This window comes from Cebus imitator, unplaced genomic scaffold (assembly GCF_001604975.1).
Source record: "Cebus imitator isolate Cc_AM_T3 unplaced genomic scaffold, Cebus_imitator-1.0 Scaffold537, whole genome shotgun sequence".
Classification (NCBI taxonomy): domain Eukaryota; kingdom Metazoa; phylum Chordata; class Mammalia; order Primates; family Cebidae; genus Cebus; species Cebus imitator.
Genome location: NW_016107852.1, coordinates 782,098 through 809,631, shown reverse-complemented (window position 1 = coordinate 809,631; position 27,534 = coordinate 782,098). Strand labels below are relative to the sequence as shown.

The following is a 27,534-nucleotide window of genomic DNA, read 5'->3' as shown; positions in this document are numbered from 1 at the left end:
GGCTGTGACAGAAGAATCACTTGATCCCAGGAGGCAGAGGTTGCAGTGAGCCGAGATCACGCCATTGCACTCCAGCCTGGGCGACATTGAGTTTTTTTCTAAAAAAAAAAAAAAAAAAAGCAATTTATTATCTACAGTTAATTTACTTTACTGTTTGTTTAATGAGCTAGAATAGCCACCAGATGTCGCTCTGATTTTATTTTCAGACATAAACTAGTGACTTCAATCTCAAATATTCAATCCAGAAGCATTTTTAAAATCCAATAAGTTGATAATCATATTAAAAGTTTTGGCAAAAAATAAAGAGAGAAACATTAGGGAATACTAAGAAAAAATTAAAAAATGAGAATTTTCAAAAGAACAAATTAATTTTCCTTTAGTGCTCTTAACAAATGCAATGATATGTGATTGCTAAAAAGTCAAAACAGTGATTAGGAAAATGACATTTAACAGACTGTTTGGTGTAGGGATGCTAAACAAGAGGTAAAGTCAGTATGATTAATATATTTTTTCTGTTCTGGGGCCATATTCACAATAACAGCAATATGAGCTCAATAACTCACAGTGGGAATTTTTCATATAGAGACAGAAAATAAAGTTGTGAGCTACACTGGATCTATTTATCATGAAGGGAAGAATCTGATCAAGAAAGTAGGCGTAATTGTAAGTTAGAGGGAGAAGGAAGGAGAGAAGTAATAGAAAACATGACATGAAGCTTCATTTGTGGTACTGTGCTAAGCTTCTCTAAACTTTCTCCCAAACCAGGAAAAACCAGGAAGGGGTTTTCTTGTGTATTACTTACAACTCTTTCAGTTGCAAGAAGCGGAAACTCAACACCAGCTGGTTTAAGGAAAAAACAAGGTATCTATGGTGTCATAAAACTGGTAATTGTAGGAGTGGGCGGCCTTAGGCCTGACTATGTCTGCTTATGGTGGCCTAAAAGCCAGCCCACTGCTACAATTACCAGTTTTATGACCCCATGGGAACTTGGAAGGGGAAGGATCCTCAAGGTCAAAACCACTTTCATAATAATACTAAGACATGGTTTGCCTTTTCCACTTGCTGTCTCAAAAATGTACAGTGGAATTTTCCAGTGGCTATATGCCATGTGACATCGAACAAATTGAATGCAGAAGCAGATAGTAGAACCCAACCATCTTCTACTAACCCAGCCATTAAAGAGAGTTGCAAGTGTGTGAAACAATGCCACTCTTCTTGGTAATATTTTTTGTTTGAGACAATGTAATTATTTTTCATAAAAATATTAATATATTAGTTACTTTAACATGTAAAGGATTTATCATTGTTTTTAATGCATATGTAAGTATTTTAACAAGTTCTTTTCTATTTTCTAATATAGAAAATATCGATTGATATAAAATGCATAAAATTTCTTTGGAGTCTTCAAAAATTTTTTAGAATGTAAGGGGTCCTGAAACCAAAAAGCTTGAGAATTGCCAGCTTAAGTAAGGTACAACTGGGCACAAGGCTCAATGTATCACCAGAACTGTCTCCTCCTGCTGTTCTCAGAGCTGATTTCCTTCTCAGGCATTTGATGTCAAAGATGACTTCCAGCTGGGGCATGGCAGCCCACACCTGTAATCTCAGGACATTGGGAGGCTAAGGCGGGAGGATCACTTGAGCCCAGGAGTTTGAGACCAGTCTGGGCAACAGAGTGAGAACCTGTCTCTACAAATTTTTTTTTTAAATTAGCCAGGCATGATGGCATATACCTGTAGTCCCAGCTACTCGTGGGGTTGAGATGGGAGGACTGCTTGAGCCCAGGAGGTTGAGGCTACAGTGGTCCATGATCACACACTGCACTCCAGCCTGGGGAAACAAAGCAAGACCCTGTCTCAAAAAAAAAGAAAAGAAAAAAGGATGACTTCCAGCAACTCCAAAATTTTATCTACCAACCTGGCAGCCCATAGGAGAAAATGCCCTTTTTTTGATAGGACTAATAAAATTTCTGGTTATAACATTGGTCACACTTAAGTCACATGCCCATCCACATCTCAATTATTTGATCCAGGGGGTGGTTGACTTCTGGGTTATTACGTCTACCCTGGAGCCAGGGATGGGGCAGCCCACCAGCACCACACGATCAAGGAAGAAGTGGTTTCCTAGAGAGATGCTGAACAGGCGAAAAAGAAGTCCTCTATCAGAAAGCCTAAATCCTATGCTGCTCTCAACAAGAATCCTAACCTTTCCACTGTCAGCATCTTGATACAATAGGGTTGCCTTTCTCTCCTTGGGGAGGGGAGGCTGATTGCATTCTGTAATTAAGAGTTTGTGCCCAAATCACATATCCTAACAGAAGTTCTCTTTATGAATTAGTAATGCTATATCAAAAGAAAGTTATCTTATCACAATAAACTATGCAAAACACCTGATTTAAGCTGAGATTCCATTCCTAAACATCTGAAGATCTAAATGTCATGCCTGCCTATGTTGCTTGCAGGATGACTCTGGTCAGATCATTTAACCTTCTGGTGGCCTCTGTGTCCATACCTCTAAAATCAAGGGTGTGGGAGGATGGTCTCTTGCAGCTTTAACATTCTTTGAATCTGATCAATGGAAGATAAAGGTAAAAAGTTCTTCCAACCCTGGTCTGTCAGCTGCTATACTGAATGTCCAAAAATTGAAGCTTTACACATTTTTCAGATTACATATCAATTTTGGTTATGTATTTGTTTCTTCAATATTTTTGGTGATAATCTAAAGTAGAGATTTCATCAGTTTACAAGCACTGGGTTCATATTCTTCATCTCTTATCTTTTTATTTCCTTTGCCTTTTGCTTTTAGCTTTATTACTTTTTTATTATTTTTTAAATTGATAAATAAAAATTGTATATACTTATGGTGTACCACATGATGTTTTGATATAAGTATACATTGTAAAATGGATAAATCAAGAAATTAATATATCTATTGCCTCACTACTAATTTTTTGTTTGTGTGGTGAGAGCACTTAAAATCTAATCTTAGTAATTTCCAAATATAAATACATTGTTTTAACTGCAGCCACCATGCTGTACAATAGATCTCTTGAACTTATGCCTCCTGTCTAAATGAAATTTTGTATAGCTTTGTTACTTTTAATAATAAATGTGGATTCTGTAAAATCTCAGTTTTTACAAAATGTATTAGGAGCAACATAAGAGCCTCAAAAAATAATTTTTCAGGAAAAAGCTGTTTATTTACCTTGGAATTTTATTTAAAATACCTATGTTCTTTGAAGTGAAAGAAAACCTAGTATTTCTCCATTTATTCTAATTTACAAATTCAAATTAAGCTATAAAAGAAAACCACAGTAAAAATTGCATGAATAACCCTGAAGAGTCAGCCAACTTTTACCACAATTTTCACTTGGTATACCTTAGGTTTCCTTATGTCTCCACTCACATACTACCATTACAGGAGATTTTACTTTTTTTTTTTTTTTTTTATCTTCAAGCCCTTCAGTGAAGTTACTACTGAAAATCAAACAATACCTGTCCAGTGTTGTAAATTAAATATCATATAGTTTAATATCATATACCTGCTTTTCTGTATCAACCTTCATTAATGATAAGTACAAACACCAGAATCAAATTGCTATCAAGCCCCACAGTAGTGTTTAACTTCAGTTTCAACTTAATTCTCATTATCCCATACTTTTAAACAGAAACATGTTTTAGTACATATATTCCTTGGAAATAATTCTAATCTGTTCCAATAACTCAATAGCTGAGGCTTCTGGGTTAGATGTAGTTATCTTCTACTGTTCAAATTTTTGATAACAAATATGAATGTTAAATTTTATGTAACATTATTACAAAGTTACATTGATAAACTGAAATCAGAACATTTCTTCCCGAGTGCCTCATGCTTACCCACAAGGCATTGTGGATTCCTTTTCATGTAGAGTAGATAACAATCTTGGACTAGATAACAATGAAAACCTGTAAAGAAGAAAGACTGCCTCCTGTTTTTATTGAGTCAAACAAGCAGAAATTTGATTGGAAAGTCCCATTTCATCTGTTATACTTGGTAGTATTTTCTTCTAATGAAAAAAATAAAGCCCTTGTGCCATCACCTTGACACGTACTTAAATGTTTACCCAAATCACTTAGGCATTGCTTCTCAAACTCGGCTGCACAGCAGAATTGCCTACAGGGTTTTTAAAAACACAAATGCCTGTGTCTCACTCGCTGACATTCTCCTTTAATTGGTACGAGGCGGAGTTATTCTAGGAACTATTTTCTATCCCGTAGTAATTAGCCATCTGTATAGTATTTTTAACTTTCTACGTGTTATCAGCTGTGAGACTGTTTGAATTGTCAGGTCTTTGTGGTGAACTGAATTCTGCATGGCAGTGCTTACTGTGCAGAAAGGTTGCAATGCCTCACTTTGCCTTAATCCATGTTCCTCTAACTTCCTCACTCTTTCTCTCAGAGGAGGCAAGTGGCTGGGGCAGCAGCGGTGGCTGATCATCACTGAAAATGCCAAAGGAAAGAACTGAGCTGCCTCCTTCATATTTTTTCCATTGAGGATTAATTTACCATGTTTTTTTCATTTTCTCTACATCCTACAAAAACTTTCTTTCTCTCCTAAGAAACAAACTTTTAACTTACTGCTGGAAAAAAAGAAGTAAAAAGTTTTAGCACAGCTTCTCTGTCTCTTTGGGACAAGTTAGAAAATTCTGAAGTGAGCCGAAGCATAGTAAGTGCTTTCTTTCTTTTTAAGCTACTTCTGGGGAGGGAGGAGGCTATTGTAATGGTAAATTTCACTCCGAGAGAAGAAAGGGTTGATAATCAATCAAAAATGAGGTATTCCTTTGAGTTTTTGTAATTTTCTTACTGTATTGTAAGATGCTTTTAATTTTCTCTGTAATATAGGCAGAAGTAGTTTTAGTGTGTGTGTGTATGAAATAAAAGCTCAAAACAGCAATCTTCAGGGTGCCACTGAAGTAAGTTTTTACAAATGAAGTAAAGATGTATACCACTTGGGGGCTTCAGTGAGAACTCAGAATTCCTGGAGGAGGATTTACATTCAGAAATGTTGAAGTGAAAATTCCCTCTAGTTCAGCATCTTGGAGTTCAGCTTGGAAGAACATTTTACGTATGGAAGAATTTGCTTCTGCAAACCTCTCTTTTGGCTATTGAATATACTGAAGGATGGGACAACTTGTGCTATAGAAGCACTGCTTGCCTGAATTTGCTTCAGGCCTTTTACATTTAACTTGAGGGATCATGTGTTTGGCATGATGAGGACCACTGAAAATTTCCATAAGCCTAGTGCCACATTAAACCCTAACACGGCCCCCAAGGGAAGGTACATTTATCTGGAGGCATTCCTGGAGGGAGGAGCTCCCTGGGGTTTTACTCTGAAAGGTGGCCTGGAGCACGGAGAACCATTAATCATCTCTAAGGTATGTTATTTTTTCTAATATTGCCTTTATTCAAATTGTTTTTTTCAACTTGTCAGATTTGTCAAAAATGTAAAATATTGAGAACTGCCTTAATGTAGCTTAATTTGCTGTTTCATGCCTGTCTGATTACCTGCAAATGTTTTGGATTGCCTGGTATTTGAAAGAAAAATGTGGCTAGCTCATTTATTCTGTGAAATCCCAAGAAAAATGTGCCTATTTGATGGATAATCTTCTCTTTTTGTGAATGAAATCGCATACAATCAGTTTTCACATGAGCTTTTCAGTTATAAATCAGATTAAAGATTAATAACATGGTTAAGATGGTAGCATAGTATCTATTTGTGCATAGAAAAATATCTGCTTTTTCTCTCTTTAACTGAAAATAGCATCTAAAAATATTTTAAATTTGCTTATAATTCTGGATAATAGATTGCATAAATATCATGTGTTGCTTTTCCACCCCACGCTCAGAAAGGAGAATTAAATCAGCTTTTAGTATAACTCAAGATCAAAACATTTCTGCCTCTCCTATTTATCTGTATATTTAAATCCCTTTTAAACCTTCGTCGTCCTGCAGCATACCTTAATTCTTCATTTATCTTTTGGTGTGGGTAGTCATACCAATGAAATTTTTATGCACTAGGGTTAATATTTCTATTTTTCTCTTAAACGATAGCTTAACATTACTTGTTATAATATTTCCTTTAAAATTTTAGAATATTTACTAGTCGGGTACAATAGATTGTAATGGCTTTCCACACATGTACATTCATCAAGAAACATTTGTAATTAAGGGAGAAAAAGTTTTTAGTTTGAGGATGGGAACAAGGTAATGTGGATTGCATTTGAGCTCTGTTATCTGTTCAGGTTATTTTTCATATCCCAAGAAATAATTCCAAAAGGTTATTTTTCAAATTACCGAAGTAACTTTTACTGTGGTTGAGCCAGTGAGAACTAGGTTTCATGGAGGTAAGCCACGAATGCACAGGACACCATTGTAAGTTGTATGACTTTTCCTCAACTTTCTTAAGGAAAACAAAAGGATGTGTGTATGTGCGTCTCAGTTAGGAAGTTTTCCCCCTGTGAAAAAATTCAAAACCAGATTTATAAATTTTGAATTTATAAAAAATTCAAAACAAACCTCATTAAATTGGGGTTTTTCTTGTATTACAAGTAGTTTGAAGGTAGATTTTCCAAGCAAGGAGAGCGGCAGCTCAATAATGTGATCAAGGATCCCACTTATCTCTCCACCCTGCCATTCTTATATGTTGGCTTTGTCTTCATGGTTGTGTGATGGATGCCACACCTCTAGCATTGCATCTTCATTCCAGACAAGTTTTTGACTTTTTATTTCTCATTAGATCTTTGCTTACATCTCATTAATCAGAACTGTACCCTCTGCCTATCTTTAGGCCAATAACTGGCAAAAAATGCCAGTGATTAATACAGATTGATTAGGATTTCTTTCATGGGTTCTGCAATAAGGACCTACTTTTCCTAAAGTCAAGGAATTGTTGCCCACTGAATCATTCAAGGTTCTTTTTGCAGGAAGAAAGAGGGCACGGTTGCTGAATAACAGCTGAGAATTCTACAATGAATATAAATATTGTCTCAGCATTTAAAAAGTCTAGTTGTACACAATTTACCTTGCCCTTAATGATAAAATATTCTGTATTTATATACTACAGTATCTGACAGTTTGATGTCAGAAAGGTCTCATCCTGCCACCAATGAGCCAGCTTCTCTAAGCCTCCATTTTACCTGCAGAATGGGGCTATCCTACTATCTACTTTAACAGGATGTGTGTTTAAATGCAACCATGCATTTAGCCTAGTACCCAATATGTAGAAGGAATTCCAAAAAAATCTTAGCAAAGATTATGATTATTGCTTTTCATTATTCTAGCAGACGTTTGTAGTAGGAGATGGGTCTGGCTACTGTAAAAAGATCCAAAATAACAATAACTTAATATAGGAATTTATATCTTTGACATAATGATCTGAGCATAAGCCAAACCTAAAGATGGCTCTGTGATATCAGGGACCCAAGTTCCTTCTATTTATTACTTCCATCCTGGAGTGATATCTCATCTGCATGGTCCAAGTGACTTGCCAACGTATCTGCTTTCCAGTCAGTAAGAAGTAGGAAAGAGGGAAAAGAGAAGGCAATCTCCTCTCTTTCAAGGATCCAATCTGGTCCAATCTGCTCTGTCCAATACGGTAGCCACAGTCACATGTGACTATTTCCATTTCAATTAAGGTAATTAAAGTGAGGCAAAAAAATTAAACTGTTCCTCATTTGCACTTGCTGCATTCCAACAGTCACATTGTTCCAAAGCCCTTGAACAACTTCCCCCACTTTGTCTGGCAAACTCATTTAAGCTCCATTTCTTCTTCTCTCTCAGGTTTTCCTGATGTCACCCAAGTTGAGTTCGGTGGTCTCCCTTCTATATTCTTATATTATGCACATATGACATTGAATCATAAAATTTTATTTCTGTTGATGGCCTTCTCAGAAGTCTGTGAGCCTTTTTAGGGCAGGGATTTTTTTTTTCTTTCATCTCTACCACATCTAAACCAGAGCCTAGGTACACAAATATTTGTTGAGTAAATGAAAGGGCATGGTTGTGTCTTACTCATTTTGCATTTTCAGGATCTAGCACAGTGCCTGGCACACAGTAGGCACTCAATAACTTTTATTGAATTAATAAGCAAAAGACAAAACAGAACACTGATGAGGATGCCGGGCAGACCTCCACTTTGGGCAGGTAATTAGTTTCCTATTGCTGCTATAACAAATTACTTCAAACTTATGGTTTAAAAAACACAACTTGCAGCTCTGTAGGTCACACATCTCACACAGGTCTCACTGAGCTAAAGTCAGTGTGTCAGCAGGGCTATGTTCCTTTCTGGAGGCTTTAGGGGAGAATGTATTTTCTTGCGCTGTACAGCTTCCAGAGGCTGCCCACATTCCCTGGCTCATGGTCCCCTTCTTCCATCTTCAAAATCTGCAACAGCAGGTTGAGTCCTTCTAACCTTGCAGCTGGCCTCTGATTCTGCCTCTCTCTTTCACTTTTAAGAACCCTTGTGACTAACTTGATCCTACCAGGATAATCCTGGATAATCTCCATATTTTCAGATCAGCTGGTTAATAGCCTTAATTGCATTTGCAACCTTAATTCACCTTTGCCATATAACATAACATAGTCACAGGTTTCAGGGATTAGAATGTGGACATCTTAGGGGAGACAGGCCATTATTTTGCCTACCACCAGGCATTTGAGCATTGGTAGAAGTCCACGTAATTAAGACAGTACCAGGGATGGGACTAAAGTGAAATGTGTTGGCTGATCATGCCTATACTAGATCTTCTAAGACAATGAAAAAAAAATGCACATTAGCTCATACACTGCTAACCAGATGTCTGCTATTCTCCCAAGTTAGGGTGACCTTCCATTGTAGGAGAAGGGAAGGGATAGTACACATTGAGTCACACAGGTGAAAGGCACGTACACATTATACAAAGCAGCTATAAACTGCCAGGTTATGGATGACAATATAATAAATGAAGTATCGTTTTTCTCTAGATATCAATGAGGCAGGAGAATGAATGGGCATAAAGGATCTACAAAGGGTAACAATAGGAGAAATCGTTTTTGAATTGCTTTCTTTGGGATTTAATATCCTTGAAAAGGAAAGGTGGGGTTGTGGAAAGAGCCTCTGTAATCTGTGAACTTCAAAAAGAAAGGTAACTTTTTAAAAATTGTCATCGTAAGTGGATGCCCAGGTAATTCAATAGTCCAGGAAGTTGGCGGCATGATTTTATTATGATTCACTTAACTCTGTATTGTGGCTCAGAAAAGCAGTTCCACCTGCAGAGGGGATGCACCTGCTCCCAGGGCTCATAACCCGAGTAACAACAATAAATGACAACAGCAGCAACTGCTGGCACTTAGTGCTTATGATGTTCCAGGCTGTATTCCAAGAAAGCTACATGTGTTCACCCATTTAATTTCCACAACTTCACTGAGAGGGTAATACTCTTATCCCAATGTTATGTGTGGGACATGGACCCAGAATTAATTAGAGTAACTTGCTGAAGCTCTCATAGCTACTAGGTGATGCAGTCAGGATTTGAACTCATGTATTCTGGTTCCAGAGTCCATGCCCTTCACACCCTCCACTATTCAGTCTCCATTGCCTACTGAAAATTTGGCTCTGACTAGATTCTAGAGCTATTATCTGGTGAAATATGGGATTGATCTTTTGTTATATAAGTTTTTAAATCTATTTGGGGAAATTTTTTTTGTTTGTTTGTTTTCTTTTTGAGATGGAGCTTCACTCTTGTTACCCAGGCTGGAGTGCAATGGCGCGATCTCGGCTCACTGCAACAACCTCCGCCTCCTGGGTTCACACCATTCTCCTGCCTCAGCCTCCCGAGTAGCTGGGATTACAGGCACGCGCCACCATGCCCAGCCAATTTTTTGTATTTTTAGTAGAGACGGGGTTTCACCATGTTGACCAGGATGGTCTCGATCTCTTGACCTTGTGATCCATCCGCCTTGGCCTCCCAAAGTGCTGGGATTACAGGTGTGAGCCACCGACTTTTTTTTTTTTTTAATACATAGTCCAATAAGATCCTATAAAATAGGTCTGACTATTGCTCAGTCAACTCCTTTAAGTAGTCCAAGACCCTTAAAATAAGGGGCCACCTGCTGTTCTTGGCAAATATGTTCATGGTGTCTTCACCTGTAGAGGTATTTCTTTGTGCTTTTCAAAGTGGACTTCAAATTTAAAGGTAAGCCACTGCCCTGGTCTTTTACATCATCAACACTCAGCAATGTGCCAGTCAAAGTGCTCCTCCATCAGTGCTTATATTTCTGATTTCTACTCCCCTGGGAGGTATCTGTATTCTAGTTGGACTATCTCTGTGCCATCTCATTATAAATCTTGGTAGTTCCATCATCCACACTGTCACCCCTCCTTCTCCAAAACTGCTTCTTCCACCTGCAATACCACCATCCTTTTCCTATTAATCCAAATCTTAGCCTCTTTGTCCATCAAGACTTGACTCACTAACTCTATTTCATCAACAGCTTTCTATTCTTTGTCTATGGAGGTGAGGGGGAGGGGCTTAAGCCTCATTTTACCGCTTCTTCAGCCACAGTCCTGAGTTCAATTTGAAATGGATTTTTAGGCAGTTACCCAAAACCTGGATCTGGTCGATGACCCAAAGTCATCTTTTTTGTCTCCTTCCAACTACCACATTAGATCAGCTTGTTATTCTGACGTTTTAAAATAGCCTATCTTTTCTGACCTTTTACCTTTCTTGCTTTTTCCTTTGACATCCTTTGCCCTTCCTACCAGGGTAGCCTCATCTCTCTGCTGTTATTCAACTAGTTTGTTTCTTCCCTCATTGTTTAATCCATCTTTGCCCTGCATTTGCATTCATTCTTCTTGCCTCTTATCTCCACATTGGTTTTATTATACAGGTATATAAAGGTACTGTAAAGGTAGTTGTTTGCATTTGGCATCCTGCTAATAAATTGTCCATGTTAAGGCCAGATGGGTTTTGCTCATGCTGTGTATCCTTCTCTTAGCAAAATCCTTCTCATTTACACATAGCAAATGTTCAATAAATGTTAAATGACTTATAGGATTTTACAGCTATAGGAAATATTGGCAATCATGTAATAACTTTCTTCACACACAGAGAGAAAACTAAGATACAGAAAAGTTTACTTATTTGCCGAGATGGTTTCAGTCTTAGCAAATTGAGTGTATGTGTGTATCTGTGTGTATGTAAAGCCCCAGCCAGTAAGGAAGTAATTGCTTTCTCTGATTGTGCTCTTTATACTTTTCTTTTTCTTTTTTTTTTTTTTTTTTTGAGTTTTTTTGAGACAGAAGTCTCACTCTGTCGCCAGGCTGGATTGCAGTGGCACGATCTTGGCTCACTGCAACCTCCACCTCCTGGGTTCAAGTGATTCTCCTGTCTCAACCTCCCGAGTAGCTGGGACTACAAATACTTTTCTATGAATCCTAGCTCCCCTGTTAGACTATTACCTTCCAGAACCTAAAGATCCTTCATTGATTCCTTTTCTCCTCCTTCTCCTTCCCTTTTTCCTTTACTTCTTTTCTTTTTATTATTCATAGTGCTTAAACTATGCATAACAATTCTGAAAATGGAAATGTAAATGAATAAAGAGAAAGATAAATATTAGAAAGGACCTTGTTAAAAATCTTTGTTAGAAGCTATCTAGGCCAGTGTCCACACAGGTTGCAGAAAAACTTGTTTAAAAACATAAGGCAAGCAGGTTAAGTTGGACTCACTCTGACAGTGCCTTTCATATGCACATACGTAATGTTTGGTAAATGTCTGTTGAATTTAATTAGATTGGGAAAAAAAGGAAACTCATGTTTCTCTTTAACTTTTAATCCTTTAAAAATTAACTGAATTTTAGTTAAAGTCTTATACGTTTTTAGACACAAATTAATTTTGATATTTCCTATTAATGCTGTTGGAAATAACTTTTATTCAAGCAGCATGCTGACATGCTGTGCCAAATGAGTCTTAGCAACAGCAAGAACTCTGCTTTCTTTCACAGCTAATAGATTCCCAAGGCTTTGCCTCCTATGCAGGGGACACAATTTAATTTAAGAAATATTCGTCTCATTTTAGTGGGCCCACAGTATGATTGGAGAGGCATAATGAGAGACTTTCTATCAATTTTTGAAAAAAACAAAACCTCAAAGGACATGCTGGATCTTAACTAATCCATAGATAGACTCTTCCACATCTCTCCCTTTGATGTAGTTCCAAACAGTGAGCATCTTATCCAAAGGGCTGCAGTGCAGAGTCCTTGTTCTCCGACTCGGTTCATCCCAGGAGTCCATCCATCTCTTGTGCTCTGACATCCCAGGCACTTCTCAATGAAACAAAATGAGACGAAGATTCTCTACTAAATCTAAGCACTGTTTCTCCCCCTCGTCTAATGACTTTCTCCACAAAGGCTACATTGGTACACTGTGGATCTTGCTTTGTAGAATAGAAGTGATTCTTTTCTGCCTTCAGAGGATGCTTTCCTAACTTGGCAGACCAACATGCAGAACACTCTGTCCTGGGCATCTGAGCCTGAATTTGCTCTTATGTCAACTACATTTTTTCATTCCTCAATATCTTATTTGTTTTCTTCTTTTCCATTTTGAGCTGTATTTTTTTCTTGGAGATTTATTATATTATTTAAATCTTTTTCTTTCTTTTTTTTTTTTTTTGAGACAAGGCATCACTTTGTCACCCAGGCTGGAGTGCAGTGGTATGATCACGGCTTATTACAGCCTTGGCCTCCCTGAGCTCAGGTGATCCTCTCACCTCAGCCTCCCTAGTAGCTGGGACTGAAGGTGCATACCACCACACTCGGCTAATTTTTGCAGAGGTGGGGTTTCACTGTGTTGCCCAGGCTGGTTTCAAACTCCTGAGCTAAAGTGATCTGTCTGCCTCAACCTCCCTAAGTGCTGATATTACAGGAGTGATTAGATCACCATGCCTTGTCTAAATCTTTATTTTTGAATGCTCTTTAGTACATGTGTATTAATCTATATTTGTAATTTCTATGTTATATATATGTATGTATGAATGTGTGTGTATATATATATGTGTGTGTGTATATATATATATATATATATATATATTTTTTTTTTAATTTTAGGTGAGGTTTTCCAGCATAGAAAAAAGTACACATCCCAGACAATATAGGGCTCAGAGTGGAAATAAACAAACTTTATTTCTACCGTAGCTTTTACTGGTTATGTAACCATGGCAAGTAACAGCCTTCCTGAACCTCAGCTTCCTCATCTTTCCAAGGCACCAGAAATTGCTACCTCACAGTGAAACACTGAACAGGTCATTCTTTGCCATCATAGAGCTTATATTCCAACAGAAGGGGACTGGCAATAAATATGTTTGTATACAATAATTTCAGGGTGTGGTAAGTTTTTTTTTTTTTTTTTTTTTTTTTTTTTTTTTTTTGTGTTTTTTCTTTTTTTTTACTAGACCACCAGGGGGACAACTTTTTATCTTTTATTTTTTGAGATGGAGTCTTGTTCTGTCACCCAGGCTGGAGGGCAGTGGTGTAATCTTAACTCACTGAAACTTCCCAACCTCCACCTCCCAGGTTCAAGCAATTCTCTGCCTCAGCCTCCCTAGTAGCTGGGGTTACAGGCACTCGCTACCACACCCAGCTAATTTTTGTATTTTTAATAGAGAGGGGGTTTCACCATCTTGGCCAGGCTGGTCTTGAACTACTGACCTCATGATCTGCCCGCCTGGGCCTCCCAAAGTGCTAGGATTACAGGCGTGAGCCACAACACCCAGCTTGTGGTAGGTACTATTAAGAAAAAAAACCCAACATGATATGTTCCAGAGCGATAGTGTCTGTAAGGTAGAGGTCTGGGAAGGAGGGCTTAACATTCTACATGGCAATTAGAGAAGGGTTTTCTGAGGAGATGACATTTGAGCCAAGATCTGATAAGAAATAAGAAGCCAGACATGCAAAAAAGTTTGTAAGTTGGGCTGAGGCAGGAGAGTCTTAGAAAGTTCTAGAAACAAAAAGAAAGTGTTACTGGAGTCCAGTAAGCAAGAGAGACAGTGGTATGAGAAATGGAAAGGTAGACCAAGGTCAGATCACATCAGGCCCTGTAGGCTGTGGAAAGGACCTTGGACTGGATTTAAATGTAGGGTGTGAGGGTATATCACACTGAGAGACTTTCTCCATTTGTGGTGAAATGGACAGACCCGTGGCAGGTATTTACTCTCTGGGAGGTTTTTAGTACTGGCTCTTAAAGCCACCTTCTTCCTCTCTCTTATGTACATTTCTAAGGCACTTTCTGGGTCTACAACAGGACAGGGCATTCCAAAAGACAACTGTTTTCCAGAAGATGACTGTCAACATTATTTTAACTTATGGAACAATGTACAAAGAAACAGTAAATAGTCTCTTTGCTGCTGGGAGAGTTTCCCCCCTCTACCCTGTAACTGTTGATCTCTTATTTTTCACTCTAAATTGACAAGACTTGCTGGGTTGCCATTGTCACTGTACTATGAGTAACTTGACTGAGGTTCTGCTCTGTAATAGGCATGCTAGCTCATGTAAGCATTACAAAACTCTGGGAAGTCCTATTATTATTTCCATTTTATAGATGGAGAGTCTGGAAGCTTGCTGAAAGTCCTAAAACTAATAAGGAGCACATCTAAGACCTTTTAAACTTTCAGCCTGAAAGATTTCTTTTAAAGTAAAAACTGCATTGTCACTTTGTGATGCCAAAGAACCCTTCCATTTATGTTACCCCATGTCTTGATAAACTGGGAGAAAAAGTGGAATGCAGGAACTGTGTGCAAGCATCAGGCAACTTGATGGCATCTGTAAGGTACCCTTCTTGGTGAAATGGAGGCATATCTAGTTCTATCAACACTGAGAGTTCAACTGGACTCTCCACATCTTCCCAGGTGCTGCTTCCTGCTGCTTGTTACTTCTGCCAGGCTCTGACCACTCTGATTGTTTGGGCAGGGTTTATCCCATCACATGGATAGGCCATGACAAAACCTCAACCCCCCAAGGCCTGGTACCCAAGGAGAAACACTAGATGAGCATTAAACAGTTTAAAGCTAACAGGGGCTGAAACCAGCTAAAAGAGGAAATCAGACATGAGTTGCAAACCAATAGAACGATGATCCGCTGGAGCACATTATGTTCATGCCCCCCGACATGCTGATGAGGCCTGGTTAATGAGCTGGGCACCACAACGGATGGTCTTTTATGAAGGAGTGCTCCTTACACCATACTTTATCTCATTTTGTTTTCCCTTTCTAGCCCTTGTTTAGTTAGCAATGTAGTGCATCTGCTCTGCTCATCCAGCTTCACCTGCTGCTGAGTTGGCTGTGTCCATGCTCCATCTGTCTGCTCTGGTTCCATCACAGTCACTAGCATTCATTTTCCCTGCAAGGTCTACTTTCTGGCTTTCCTAATAGTACACTCTCTTGGCATGATCTTGGGAATTACACACACAGTTGTTACCCTCAAAGCTGTTGCTACCTGCTAGGGTCTTGGCTCAATTGGCCTCATCTCTCACCCATTCTTGGTTCATGGAAACCTGGTACAGACAGATCCTAGCATTCCAAAGATCTCAAAATTTAAAAATCATTCATGTGAATTTGGAGTCAAACCCTAGGCAATTTAAGTAGAAATAAGCATTCTTTAGGTTAGTCAAAGTGCCTAGCACTTTGTATATTAAAGTGTATCCTGAGCCACACATTTGCTAGAAGGTAAGAAGAAAAATGAGACTCTAGAACCAATTGCCTTTCCCTTTTTCTTTGAAAAGTTAAAATGTTTAAGGAAAGAAGTTGTATAGGTACAATTTAAGCTTTTATCATCTTGTGTGTGTCCTCTGAGAGGTTCACATTTTTTAGGCCTTGTCTCTTAGAAACTGGGAAATGAGCTGCTGGAATTCAGACCCAGGATCTGGCTGCATTCCAGAAATGAATACACATGTTGGGTGTTGAGACAGATAATTAAAAGAATAGGCGAGTGAGTAAACTTTTGAGAATGAGAAGCCAGAAAATAACAGTCTTTTTTCTCATGCCTTACTTTTGCTTTTGTTTGTTTTTTATATTTTTACTTCTGAGTATCAGGTATTGAGTAGCAGGGCAAAAGCAAGGCAGCCATTGACCTAAGTGTAAGACAGCAGGAGGAAGGTTAAGAGAACAAATGTTATTCTTTAGGACTGCATTCATAGTTGCATGGTGGTGCTCTTGGCTCAAAGTCTACAATTAAATAAGTTGTTGGCACTCCCTTGAAAGCATTACTATCAAAGGTCAATAAATTTGACCTTTAAGAAGGACAGTAGATGTAGACCCCTTCCAGTGGGCCAACACATATTGCAAATTTCTGAACTCAGGCACTGCGACGTACTGCTGCCACCTTGCTCTTTAACGGAGAGGGCAAAATAAACAGGAAGACTTCATCGTAAAAAGAAGAAAAAAATCTTTAAATAAATAAAGTTATTTATAGAACATTATTTATATGTACTCAGTCTCTGCTGTGGGTCAGGTACTATGATATGTTTTTTAATGTATTATTTTGTAGAATGGGATTCGTTTTTATATATGAGGAAAGAGGTTTTTCGTAAAAGATGGAGCCAAGATTCAAGGCTAACTCATTTCATTCATTAGTTATCATATTTAGTCAACACAACATTTATTGAGTGCCTAAAATCTGAAAGCACTGGGAAACAACAGAAGATGAGGTCCCTGTACCCCAAAGGGGCATGTTCTACTTTTTTCTTTTTGTACCACTGCAACTAGCCTGTCGACATTTCCTCACCTTCACTTCTGTGCATGTTGGCTGGACTTCCAGCTGTTGGCATCTGCAATTCTTTGCTTGAGGTCCTTTGCCACAGTAATGACACCAAGAGAAGCCTTCCTTACCAACTGGAGTTGGTACGTAAGCAGCCCAGTTCTTTCATCTCTTGGATGAGATGACTCTAAGGTGTATGTTTTCCAGTAGGACCTAGAGTGTCTTCAGAATTCAACTCAGGTTGCCCACAGTTGTAGCTGGCTTGATCGAACAACTATGTCAGCTGCCTTCCCTTTTCTACCTCATGTTCCCACTTCCCTGTCAGCTTTCTTTACCTCCCAGGTAACTACTTGCATTTGAAGTCTTGTCTCAGGGTCTGCCTCTGAGGAGATTCAGACTAAGACAACCACCATTTAGAGAATGCTTACCAAGGGAAAGCCAGACCCTACAGACTAATGTAGATTTATCTGTTTCCAAAGTCTGTGATCTTTGGACCATTCCACTGTACTATGGAATTCAAGTAGAAGGAATCCATAGAATCCTAGACCTAGTCTTTTCTTGGGTGCTAAGAAAGGTGGAAATCCATCCCTAGACAGGATATTTTGCAGTTCTCTCTTTCGTCCTTCACCCTCTCATGGAATGGGTGTGTCTTCTCCTTCCTCCACGGAATTGACTGAAAAGTCTCATTCTGCTTTTATTATCATTTCATTCTCTCAATGAATCAAGCATCTCTGAATAAAATCAAGATTTTCTCCCTCCCCTCTGAAAGTAGGATCCACTCTCTTGTTCTATAGGTTCTCTTTTGTTCTATAGGTTAATGGTTAAGGAAACTGTGACCCTCTGAACAGAACAGATAGAGAAAATTATTCATTTGGGGCTCTCTGAGGAGAGAAATTCTTTTATAGAATTTTATTTATATTGCTTCTTTTCTTACTCAATTCATACTACAACATAGATTAAAAAGAAAAGTGGATACATACTGTTTTTTTAAGTCCAGAATATTTGACAGTATAATGTGGTAGTAGTATTGCACCTAAGCAAGCAATAGAATATGACATAGTTTCCAACCCACCCCATCCTTGAAATAACAGAATAACTTTTTAACACTAACATGCGTTTCCTTGAATAACTTGTACCACTGCCAAATTCCACACAAGAAGCCTCTTTTCTTCAGGGGCTATTTCCCCACAATGTGAATATTCTTTGACTCACTATGTTGTCCATTTCCAATTTCCTTGTTTTTTGCTTGAGTTCACTGAAGACTGACAAACAGTAGCTTCATGTGACAGCCATTAGTCTGCTTTAAACCTCAATTTGATCTTGAATGGATAGAATAATGAATAGATTTTGTGTCATGTAATTCATGTTGTCAGTTATATGAAACTGGCAGTTCAGGAGAAACTAAATATGCTTCCAGCTCTCTCTTTTCTAAATTCATATTTGAATATAATAATGTAGAAGTCATTGTTCCTTTTTTTAGTTAAAGCATTTTTGTAGCAGTCTGAACTGTCAATAATAGAGAAATAAATATATGCTCTATTAAAAAATAGAAGGTGAGGAAGATAAGTGTTTGACTCTTTGTATTAATGAGAATTAACAAGTGGTTTTAAAAATGGAGCTTGTATGTGTGTGTGAGCACAGGGAGGGGTATTTCATCATAATGAGGGAGGTCTTGGCAAGTTAGTGTTCGTTTTAACTCCATTGATTGCTGAACACATTCATGCCTGCTCTAGCTCCAGGGAGGCTGTGGAACAGGAAATAAGAGATTCAAAAAGCAGCAGAGAAGAAAATCATCTCCCTCTCTTTCCAGCCCTCAAACCAAGGAAAATATGCTTTCTTTTTGGTGAAAATTCCTTGGTTTGTCCTATTTATGCTGTCATTTCAGAGAGATTAAAAGTACACCTTTTCATACATTTGCAAGTGGGAATGTAAAATGGTGCAGCCACTTTGGAGAAACAGATGGCAGTTTCTTAAAATGTTAAACATAGTTACCGTATCACCCAACAGTTCTACTCCTAAGTATATACCCAGGAGAAATAAAAACATATATCTGTACAAAGACTCACACTCAAATGCTCATAACCTCATTATTCACAATAGCCATAAATAGAAAAAATCAAAATCCCCTTCAACCGGATAAACGAAATGTGCTGCAGCCATGTAAAGGAATACTATTTGGTAATAAAAAGAATCTGAGTTACAACATGTATGAACTTCAAAAATATTATGCTCAGTGAAAGACACCAGACACAAAGGAACACATATTATATGACTCCACATATATGAGATATCCAGAAAAGACAATTCTAAAGGGACAGAAAGTAGATGAAAGATTATCTAAGGCTATGGACATGAATAAAGAGTGACTATAAATGGGTACAAGGTTTCTTTTCGAGATAATGGAAATGTTCTGAAACTAAGTATTCTGAAAGCAGATGGTTGCCAACTCTGAAAAAACCAATGAATCATAAAGAAAAACACTACTTTTATTCAGGTAACAAAAATTAGAAAGAAAAAAAAGACAGTAATTATAGTAAACCACAAAGTAATTATTACTCACCATATTAACCATTCAGTATTGTTTTTTTTTTTTTTTTTTTTTGAGACAGAGTTTCACTCTTTCACCCAGGCTGGAGTGAAGTGGCATGATCTTGGCTTATTGCAACCTCCACCCCTGGGATTCAAGGGATTCTCCTGCCTCAGCCTCCTGAGTAGCTGGGATTACAGGCACCTGTCACCACACCTAGCTGGATTTTTGTATTTTCAGTAAAGACAGGGCTTCACCACGTTGGCCAGACTGGTCTAGAACTCCTGACCTCAGGTGATCCACCTGCCTCAGCTTCTGAAAGTGCTACAATTACAGACAGGAGCCACTGCACCCAGCCAGTATTTATTTAATGAATTGAAATTTAATGTAGTAGAGGAAGCTGACCAAAATGAAGCTCCAAAAAATGTCAAAGTCTTAATTATTCAAAGAATTATAAAGATGTGATTTATAACATTCAGTAGATAAACTGCAAAAAAACTTGTGCAGAATCAAAGAAAGCAGGCAAAACAGAGTATATTCTTATTTTTTTCATTTATATGAAATTTTAAAACTAGTCATTGGTGAAAGAAATCGGAAAAATCCTTGCTTTTGTGGTTGGAGACTGACTAAGGCACAGGGCATCTTTCTGGGATGATAGAAATGTTCTATATCTTAATGGTGATATGTGCTAGTGGATATATGCATTTGTCAACAACTCATTGAACTGTTTAAGATCTGCACATTTTACTGCATATAAGTTATACCTTAAGTAAAATCTGATACCTTAAATAAAGTGAGAGGCAGGAAGAAATTGGCCATTGGAAGCACAAAACAAAATTGAAAGTTTAGAAATGGACCTATTAGATATATAATTTAGTATAGGATAAAAGAAGAGTTTTTTAAGGTTTTTTTTAGAAACAGTATCTCCCTTTGTTGCCCAGGCTGGAGTGCAATGGTTATTCCCTGACACAATCACAGTGCACTGCAGCCTTGAACTCTTGGGCTCAAGCCATCCTCCTGCCTCAGTCTCCAAGAAGCTGAGCCACCAGGCATGTGCTACCACACCTAGCAGAAATTTTAAATTAGTAGGGGCAAAAAGGGATTTTTAAATAATAATCCTGGGACCAGGAAAGATTAAAGCTGGAGCCATTTAATTCCTAACACCAAAATTAGACCTGATGAATAAAAGATTTAGATAGAAAAAGTGAAAGAAGTTTACTTAATATATTTTTGTATTGTTTGGATACTTTTATAGCAAATACACTTTAAATTTTTTGTGGTAAAATATATTTAACATAAAATTGGCCATTTTAGCCACTTTTAAGTATACAATTCAGTGGCATCAAGTACATTCACATTGTGTGCACTTATCACCACCATCCACCTCCAGGACTTTTTCATCTTCCCAAATTGAAACCTGTACCCATTAAAAACCAATTCTCCATTCCTTCAAACCCCTAGCCCTTAGCCCCTGGCAACTGCCATGCTACTTTCTGTCTTCATAAACTTGATTACTCAAGGTACTTCATATAAGTAGAATCATACAACATTTGGCATTTTGAGACTGGCCTGTTTTACTTAGCATAGTGTTTTCAAGATTCATTCATATTGTAGCATGTGTCTGAATTTCATTTTTTAAAGGGTCAGTAATATTCCATTGTATGTATATACTAGATGTTGTTTATTCACTTATCCATTGATGGATATGTAGGTTATTTCTGCCTTTTAGCTATTGTGAATAGTGAGGCTATGTACATTTGAGTTTAAGTCTTTGAAGAGATATATGTTTTTGAGTTTTACTCTTGTCATCCAGGCTGGAGTACAATAGAGCAATCTTGGCTCACTGCAACCTTGGCTCCCAGGTTCAAGCAATTCTCCTGCCTCACCCTCCCAAGTAGCTGAGATTACAGGCGCCCACCACCATGCCCAGCTGATTTTTGTACTTTTAGTAGAGACAGGGTTTCACCATGTTGGCCGGGCTGGTCTTGAGCTCCTAACCTCAGGTAATCCACCTGGCTTGTCCTCCCAAAGTGCTGGGATTACAGGTGTGAGCCACCACACCTGGCCCCCTTCTTTCAATTCTATGGGGTCTATACCTAGAAGTGATATTGTTGAATCACATGGTAATTCTAAGTTTAATTTTATGAAGACCTTCCATACTGTTTTCCATGGTGGCTGCACCATTTTACACTCCTACCAGCAATGCACAAGGGTTCTAATTTATACACATCCTTGCAAAAGCTTGATATTTTCTATCTTAATTTTTCTCTAATTATTTTTATTTTATTTTTATTGCATTTTAGGTTTTGGGGTACATGTGAAGAACAGGGTCTTGCTCTGTTGCCCAGGCTGAAGTGGTGTCATATGATCATGGCTCACTGTAGTCTTGACCTCCTGGGCTCAAGTGATCCTCCTGCCTCAGCCTCTAGAGTAGCTAGGACTACAGATGCATGCTACAATGCTTGACTTTTTTTTTTTTTTTTTTTCATTTTTTATAGAGACAGGGTCTCACTATGTTGCCTAGGCTGGCTTCAAACTCCTGGCCTTAAGCAATTCTCCCAAAGTGCTGCGATGAGAGGCATGAGTCACTGTGCCCAGCCAATAATAGCATTCTTAATAGGTATAACCTGGTATCTCATTTTGTGATTTTTGATTTGCATTTCTCTAATAATTAGTGGTGCTGAGTATCTTTTCTTGTGCTTATTGGCCACCTATGTGTCTTCTTTGGTGAAATGTCTGTCTGGCCCTTTGTTCATTTTTAAATTTGGAATATTTGTTTTTTGATGTTGAGTTGTAAGTTTTTATGTATCCTTGATATTAACCCCCATCAGATGTATGATTTGCAAATATTTTCTCCCATTCTATAGGTTGCCTTTTTACTCTGTTGATAGTGTCTTTTGATGCATGAAAGTTTTAAATTTTGATAAGGCACACTATTTTTTCTTTTGTTGTCTGTGCTTTTCATGTTAGATTCAAGCAATCATTACCAAGTCCAGTGTCATGAAACTTGCCCCTATTTTTTTCTAAGAGTTTTCTAGTTTTAGCTTTTACATTTAGGACTTTGGTCTAGTCTTAATTTTTGTGTTTGTGTATATGTGTGTGTGTGTTTTGAGATGGAGTTTTGCTCTTGTTCTCAGGCTGGAGTGCACTGGTGCCACCCCTACTCACTGCAACCTCCGCCTCCTGGGTTCAAGTGTTTCTCCTGCCTCAGCCTCCCAAGTAGCTGGGATTATAGGCGTCACCACCACACCTGGCTAACTTTTGTATTTTTAGTAGAGACAGGGTTTCACTATATTGGCCAGGCTGGTCTCAAACTCCTGACCTCAGATGATCCACCCACCTCAGCCTCCCAAAGTTCTGGGATTATAGGTGTGAGCCACCGCATCCAGCCTAATTTTTGTATATGGTGTAAGGTAAGGGTCCAACTTTATTATTTGGTATATGGATATCCAGTTTTTTCAACACATGTTTCCTACTGAATGATCTCTTGTAGAACATTATTTGGCCGTTTATAGACAGAGTTGATTTCTGGACTCTATTCTGTTGTACTGGTCTAAATGTCTGTCTGTATGCCATTATAATACTATTTTGATTACTGTAGCTTTGTACTAAGTAAATTTTGAAACAAGAAAGTGTGAAATCTACACATTTGTCTTTTTAAAGTTTTTTTTTCTTACTATTTTGGGTCCTTTGAGATTCCACATGAATTTTAGGATAGATTTTTAATTTCTGCTAAAAATGTCATTGAGATTTTGATGGAGATTACATTGAATCTGTAGATTGTTTTGGCTACTATTGGCATCTTACCAACATTGCCTTCTAATCCATGAATGCAGGGTGTCTTTCAATTTGTGTCTACTTTCTTTCAGCAATGTTTTACAGCTTTCATTCATGCCTTTTATCTCCTTGGTTAAGTTTATTTCTAAGCATTTTATTCTTTTTGATGTTATTGTACATGGAATTGTTTTTTTTTTTAATTTCTTTTTTGGATTGTTCATTGTTAGTGTATAGAAATGCTAATTTTTGTGTGTTGATTTTGCATCTTGCACTGTTGCTGAATTTGTTTATTAATTCTAACAGCTTTTTTTGGGTGGAATCTTTGGAGGTTTCTACATATAAAATAACATCATCTGTGAACAGAGGCAATTTTACTTCTTCCTTTCCAGTTTGGATGATTTTTGTTTCTTTTTCTTGTCAATTGCTCTGACTAGAACTTTCAATTCTATGTTGAGTACAAGCGGTAAAAGTGGATATCTTTTTCTTATTTCTCATTTCGGAGGAAAAGCTTTTAGTCTTTAGCCACTGAGCCTGATAAAAGGTCTGAATTTCTTATATATGATCTTTATTATGTCACACTTTTAAAAAAAGATATAAAGTATCAAAAGATAGATACATATTTATATATTTATTGATAAATATAAGTAAACATTTGTCTCATTTGGGAATCAAAAATTATAAGGAAAAGAAAAGGATGATAGATTTGACTCTGTACAAAACTAAAAATATCTATAGAGCAAAAGCTCCATTAACTAAAATGATATAATAAATAAGTATAAGATCCTTAATACTGTATAAAAGAACTCTTACATATACATAAATGAAAATCCACACACAAAAGCTACATTGGCAAAGGACATGAACATGAAATTCACAAAAAATAACAAAGAGTCAAGGAATATCTAGGAAAATAGCTTATCTTCCCTAGTAATTAAAAAAATAAAAATTGAAATTAGAATTTTTTTAACCTATAAGACTGACAAAGATGAGGAAGAGTGATAATATGCACTCAATGTAGTAATTTCACATATTTTCGGTAGGAATAAAAATTGGTTCAGTCTTTTTTGGAGGGTACCAAGTATTAACTCTTGAAAATGTGCATACCCAGCAATTACAGTTGCCCCTCAGTATCAGTGAGGAATCTGGTACCCCACAGGTACCAAAACTCATGGATGCTTAAGTCTCTTTTATAAAATAATATAGTATTTGCATGTAACCTACACATATCCTTCTGTATATTTTAAATCATCTCTAGATTACTCATGATACTTATACAATGCACACACATCACTTCATTTGCATGGATTCAACATAGTACTTGCACACATAGTACACACAGCAAATTCAAGTTTTGCTTTTTGGAGATTTGTGGAATTTTTTTTCTGAATATTTTTGATTTGAGGTTTGTTGTATCCATGGATGCAGAACTGATGGATATAAAGAACATACTGTGTATACCTCTGGGTTTATCCTAAGGAAATAATTGTGCAAGAGATATGTACAAGGATGTTTAGGATACATTTAAAAGGGCAAAAACTTTGAAAAATCTATCAACTATGGGGCCACTGAAAATGATGATGCAGATGATTGATTTATATCAATTTATATATACATGTGATGTGGTTTGGATCCGTGTCCCCATCAAATTTCATGCAAATTGTATTCTCCACTGTTGGAGGTGGAGGGAGGTGGTTGGATCACAGGAATGGATTTCTCATAAATGGTTTAGCACCATCCCCTTACTGCTGTTCTCATGATAGTGAGTGAGCTCTCGTGAGATCTGGGTGTTTAAAAGTGTGCAGCACCTCCTCCCTCACTCTCTCCTTCTCATGCTCCTTCCATCTGAGATGCCTCTTTCCCCCTTTGCCTTCCACCATGATTGAAAGCTTCCTGAGGCCTCCGCAGAAGCAGAAGCTGCTATGTTTCCTGTATACCCTGCAACAGAATCTAGAGTGAATTAAACCCCTTTTCTTTATAAGTTCTTTTTTCTTTTTTTTGAGATGGAGTCTTGCTCTGTCACCAGGCTGGAGTGCAGTGGTGAGATCTTGACTCACTGTAACCTCTGCCTCTTGGTTTAAAGCAATTCTCACGCCTCAGCCTCCTGAGCAGCTGGGTTTACAGGCATGTGCCACCACACCTAGCTAATTTTTGTATTGTTAGTAGAGCCGGAGTTTCACCATGTTGGCCAGGATAGTCTCCATCTCCTGACCTCATGATCTGCCTGCCTCAGCCTCCCAAAGTGCTGGGATTACAGGCCTTAGCCCCAGCGCCTAGCTTTTCTTTATTAGCTACTCAGTCTCTGGCATTTCTTTATAGCAGTGCAAGAACGGATTACTAGAACATGAAAATATATTATATATTCCTATTCATATATTTTGAGTAAGAGAAGTAGGTTGTCAAGTAACATGACTATACAATCCCAGTTTTATTTACTTACATGTTTAAATATTTATTTTTGACAAAATTTGGGAGAATATGTATATGAAAGTATTAAAACTGATTGTGTCCTAGTAGTGGAATTTTAAGTGATTTATATTTTCCTCTTTTGTATCTTTTTCTGGAGTCTCTACAATGAACATGTAATCTTGTTAGAGTAATATTATTGTTTACCTAACAATAATATTATTAAACAATAATATCATTGTTAATTAAACAATATTATTGTTAATTAAACAATAATATTACATTGTCAGCAGCGTTAAGTACATTGTTGTGCAACCATCACCACTATCCATTTCTAGAACTTTTTCATCTTCCCATACTGAAACTCTGTGCTCATTAAACAGTAATTCTCCTTTGCTCCCTCTTCTAGTGATAATTGTTTTAAACAAGAAAATTCTACATTTAGTAACTTTATCCTTTTCCCTCTTTCCAACTATACATATACTTTTAAGAAAAGAACAGTTTTATTGATACATAAATCAAATGCCATACAATTATGCTATCACACGTGCAGTTTGAAAGTTCTGTGACCCTCTTTGTAGTTTGTTTGATGGAAGCATTTTTGCCAGGCAGAAAGTACAACGTTGGAAGTGAATGTTATTGAATTTATTGGAGACAAATTATAGAGGAATAATGATACATGAATTTTACCTACCATAAGCCTATATCCTGTATTTGGACTGGAACTCTGTGTACCTTCAAAAACTGTTCAAAACTGGTTTTAGGTCCAGCTCCCTGTGAAAGCTGAGTTAAGCTAAAGAGCAGGAATCTACTAATAGGTCAACAGCAGCAGGGGGCGGGGATTGGAAAGGGCCAGGAGCAGCTGCAGTTCATTTGGGAGTTTAAAATTGGCTTTTCTTTTATTCTCTTATTCCTGCTACCTCCATAGAATCCAGGAAGAATGGGGATGTTTTCCCCTACACATTTGGTTATAACAGGCCAAAATCTCTTTGAACATAACCAGTAAAGGAAAGAAGCATCCATGGCCATCAAACTGGGTAAAACGGTAACATAATCTCTGATTTGTAGTTTGAATCCTATAAATTATAATTGTGTAGAACTGTACAGTGAGAATGCTTTGGAAGTTTTTAATGCTAGGTTTTTCAAAGACTACATTCCTCATTAGACCTTCCCCATTAAGGCATGCTTGAATGATGCTACACAGCCGAATAGTTGGGATTTTTTCCCCCTCTTGTCATAGTCTGAAGACAAAGGATTCTTCCGCTTGCCAAAGTTCCAGGGAGCCTAGGTTGAGCCGCTGTGACAGCACTTCGGCAGGGAGCTTTTTATTTAGTCTTCGATTTGCCGTCAGGCCTCATTCACTAAACAGGATCAAGTTGGAGAAGTACGTGGAGGAAAAAAAAAAATCAACAGAAGAAAATCTCACACAGCCAGATATGGCGCCATGGGTCACTTTTTCCTTTCACTGATGCTGAGTCATGATGCAATCTAGGCTAAAGCACAGAAAACTGTAAATTTCTGGTCCTAACTGCATTGTTGTCCCTCAGGATCCTCAGTGCCTTTGCTAAAAGTGATGTTACAACAGTCAAGAAAATGCTAGCATTAGTATTGCAGCCTACTTGACTTCTCTGAGAAGTGGCAAGAGTGGTGCAAAAGAGCTGGAGCCCTGAAGTTGACATTAAAATACCTCCCAATGGCCTTATGATCTTGCTACTTCTGTTTTTCCAAGCCTCAGTTTCCTTGTCTACAAAGTATGGGTAACGTGCTGCTGCTGCTGCTTATTTACAAGGTTCTTGTGAGGATCAAATAGGGTTAATGCATATGAAAATGTTTGTTGCATTATCCAGACCTGATTCTTATTCATTATCATCAGAATTTTTATATTTGAATTTGGAAATTGTATGTATGTGATTGCTTTTGGATTATGAGTGTATGGACTTCATTACCAAAAGAAATTACTTTTTAATATTGTTTGCCCAAGGAAAAGTATTGAGGGCTATATAAGTTTAAAAGTGACTTTAACTTAGGCATTAGATGTAAAATGCTCTCCTCATTTGCCTTCAATTC

The 27,534-nt window shown here is 37.6% G+C and overlaps 1 protein-coding gene across 3 annotated transcripts in view; it reads left to right on the top strand.

Annotated features, from left to right (window-relative positions):
• SHROOM3 (shroom family member 3) overlaps positions 1 to 27,534 on the top strand; it is a 379,035-nt gene that overhangs the window by 7,583 nt on the left and 343,918 nt on the right. The window contains exon 4 of one of the 3 annotated variants that reach the window (XM_017514760.2): positions 4,438 to 5,413. In XM_017514760.2, coding sequence (XP_017370249.1) covers positions 5,246 to 5,413 — 168 coding nt within the window. In that variant the 5' untranslated portion in view covers positions 4,438 to 5,245. Of the gene's footprint in view, positions 1 to 4,241; positions 5,414 to 27,534 lie in introns of those variants that run through there. The other 2 variants (XM_017514761.2, XM_037733554.1) reach the window with 2 other exon arrangements.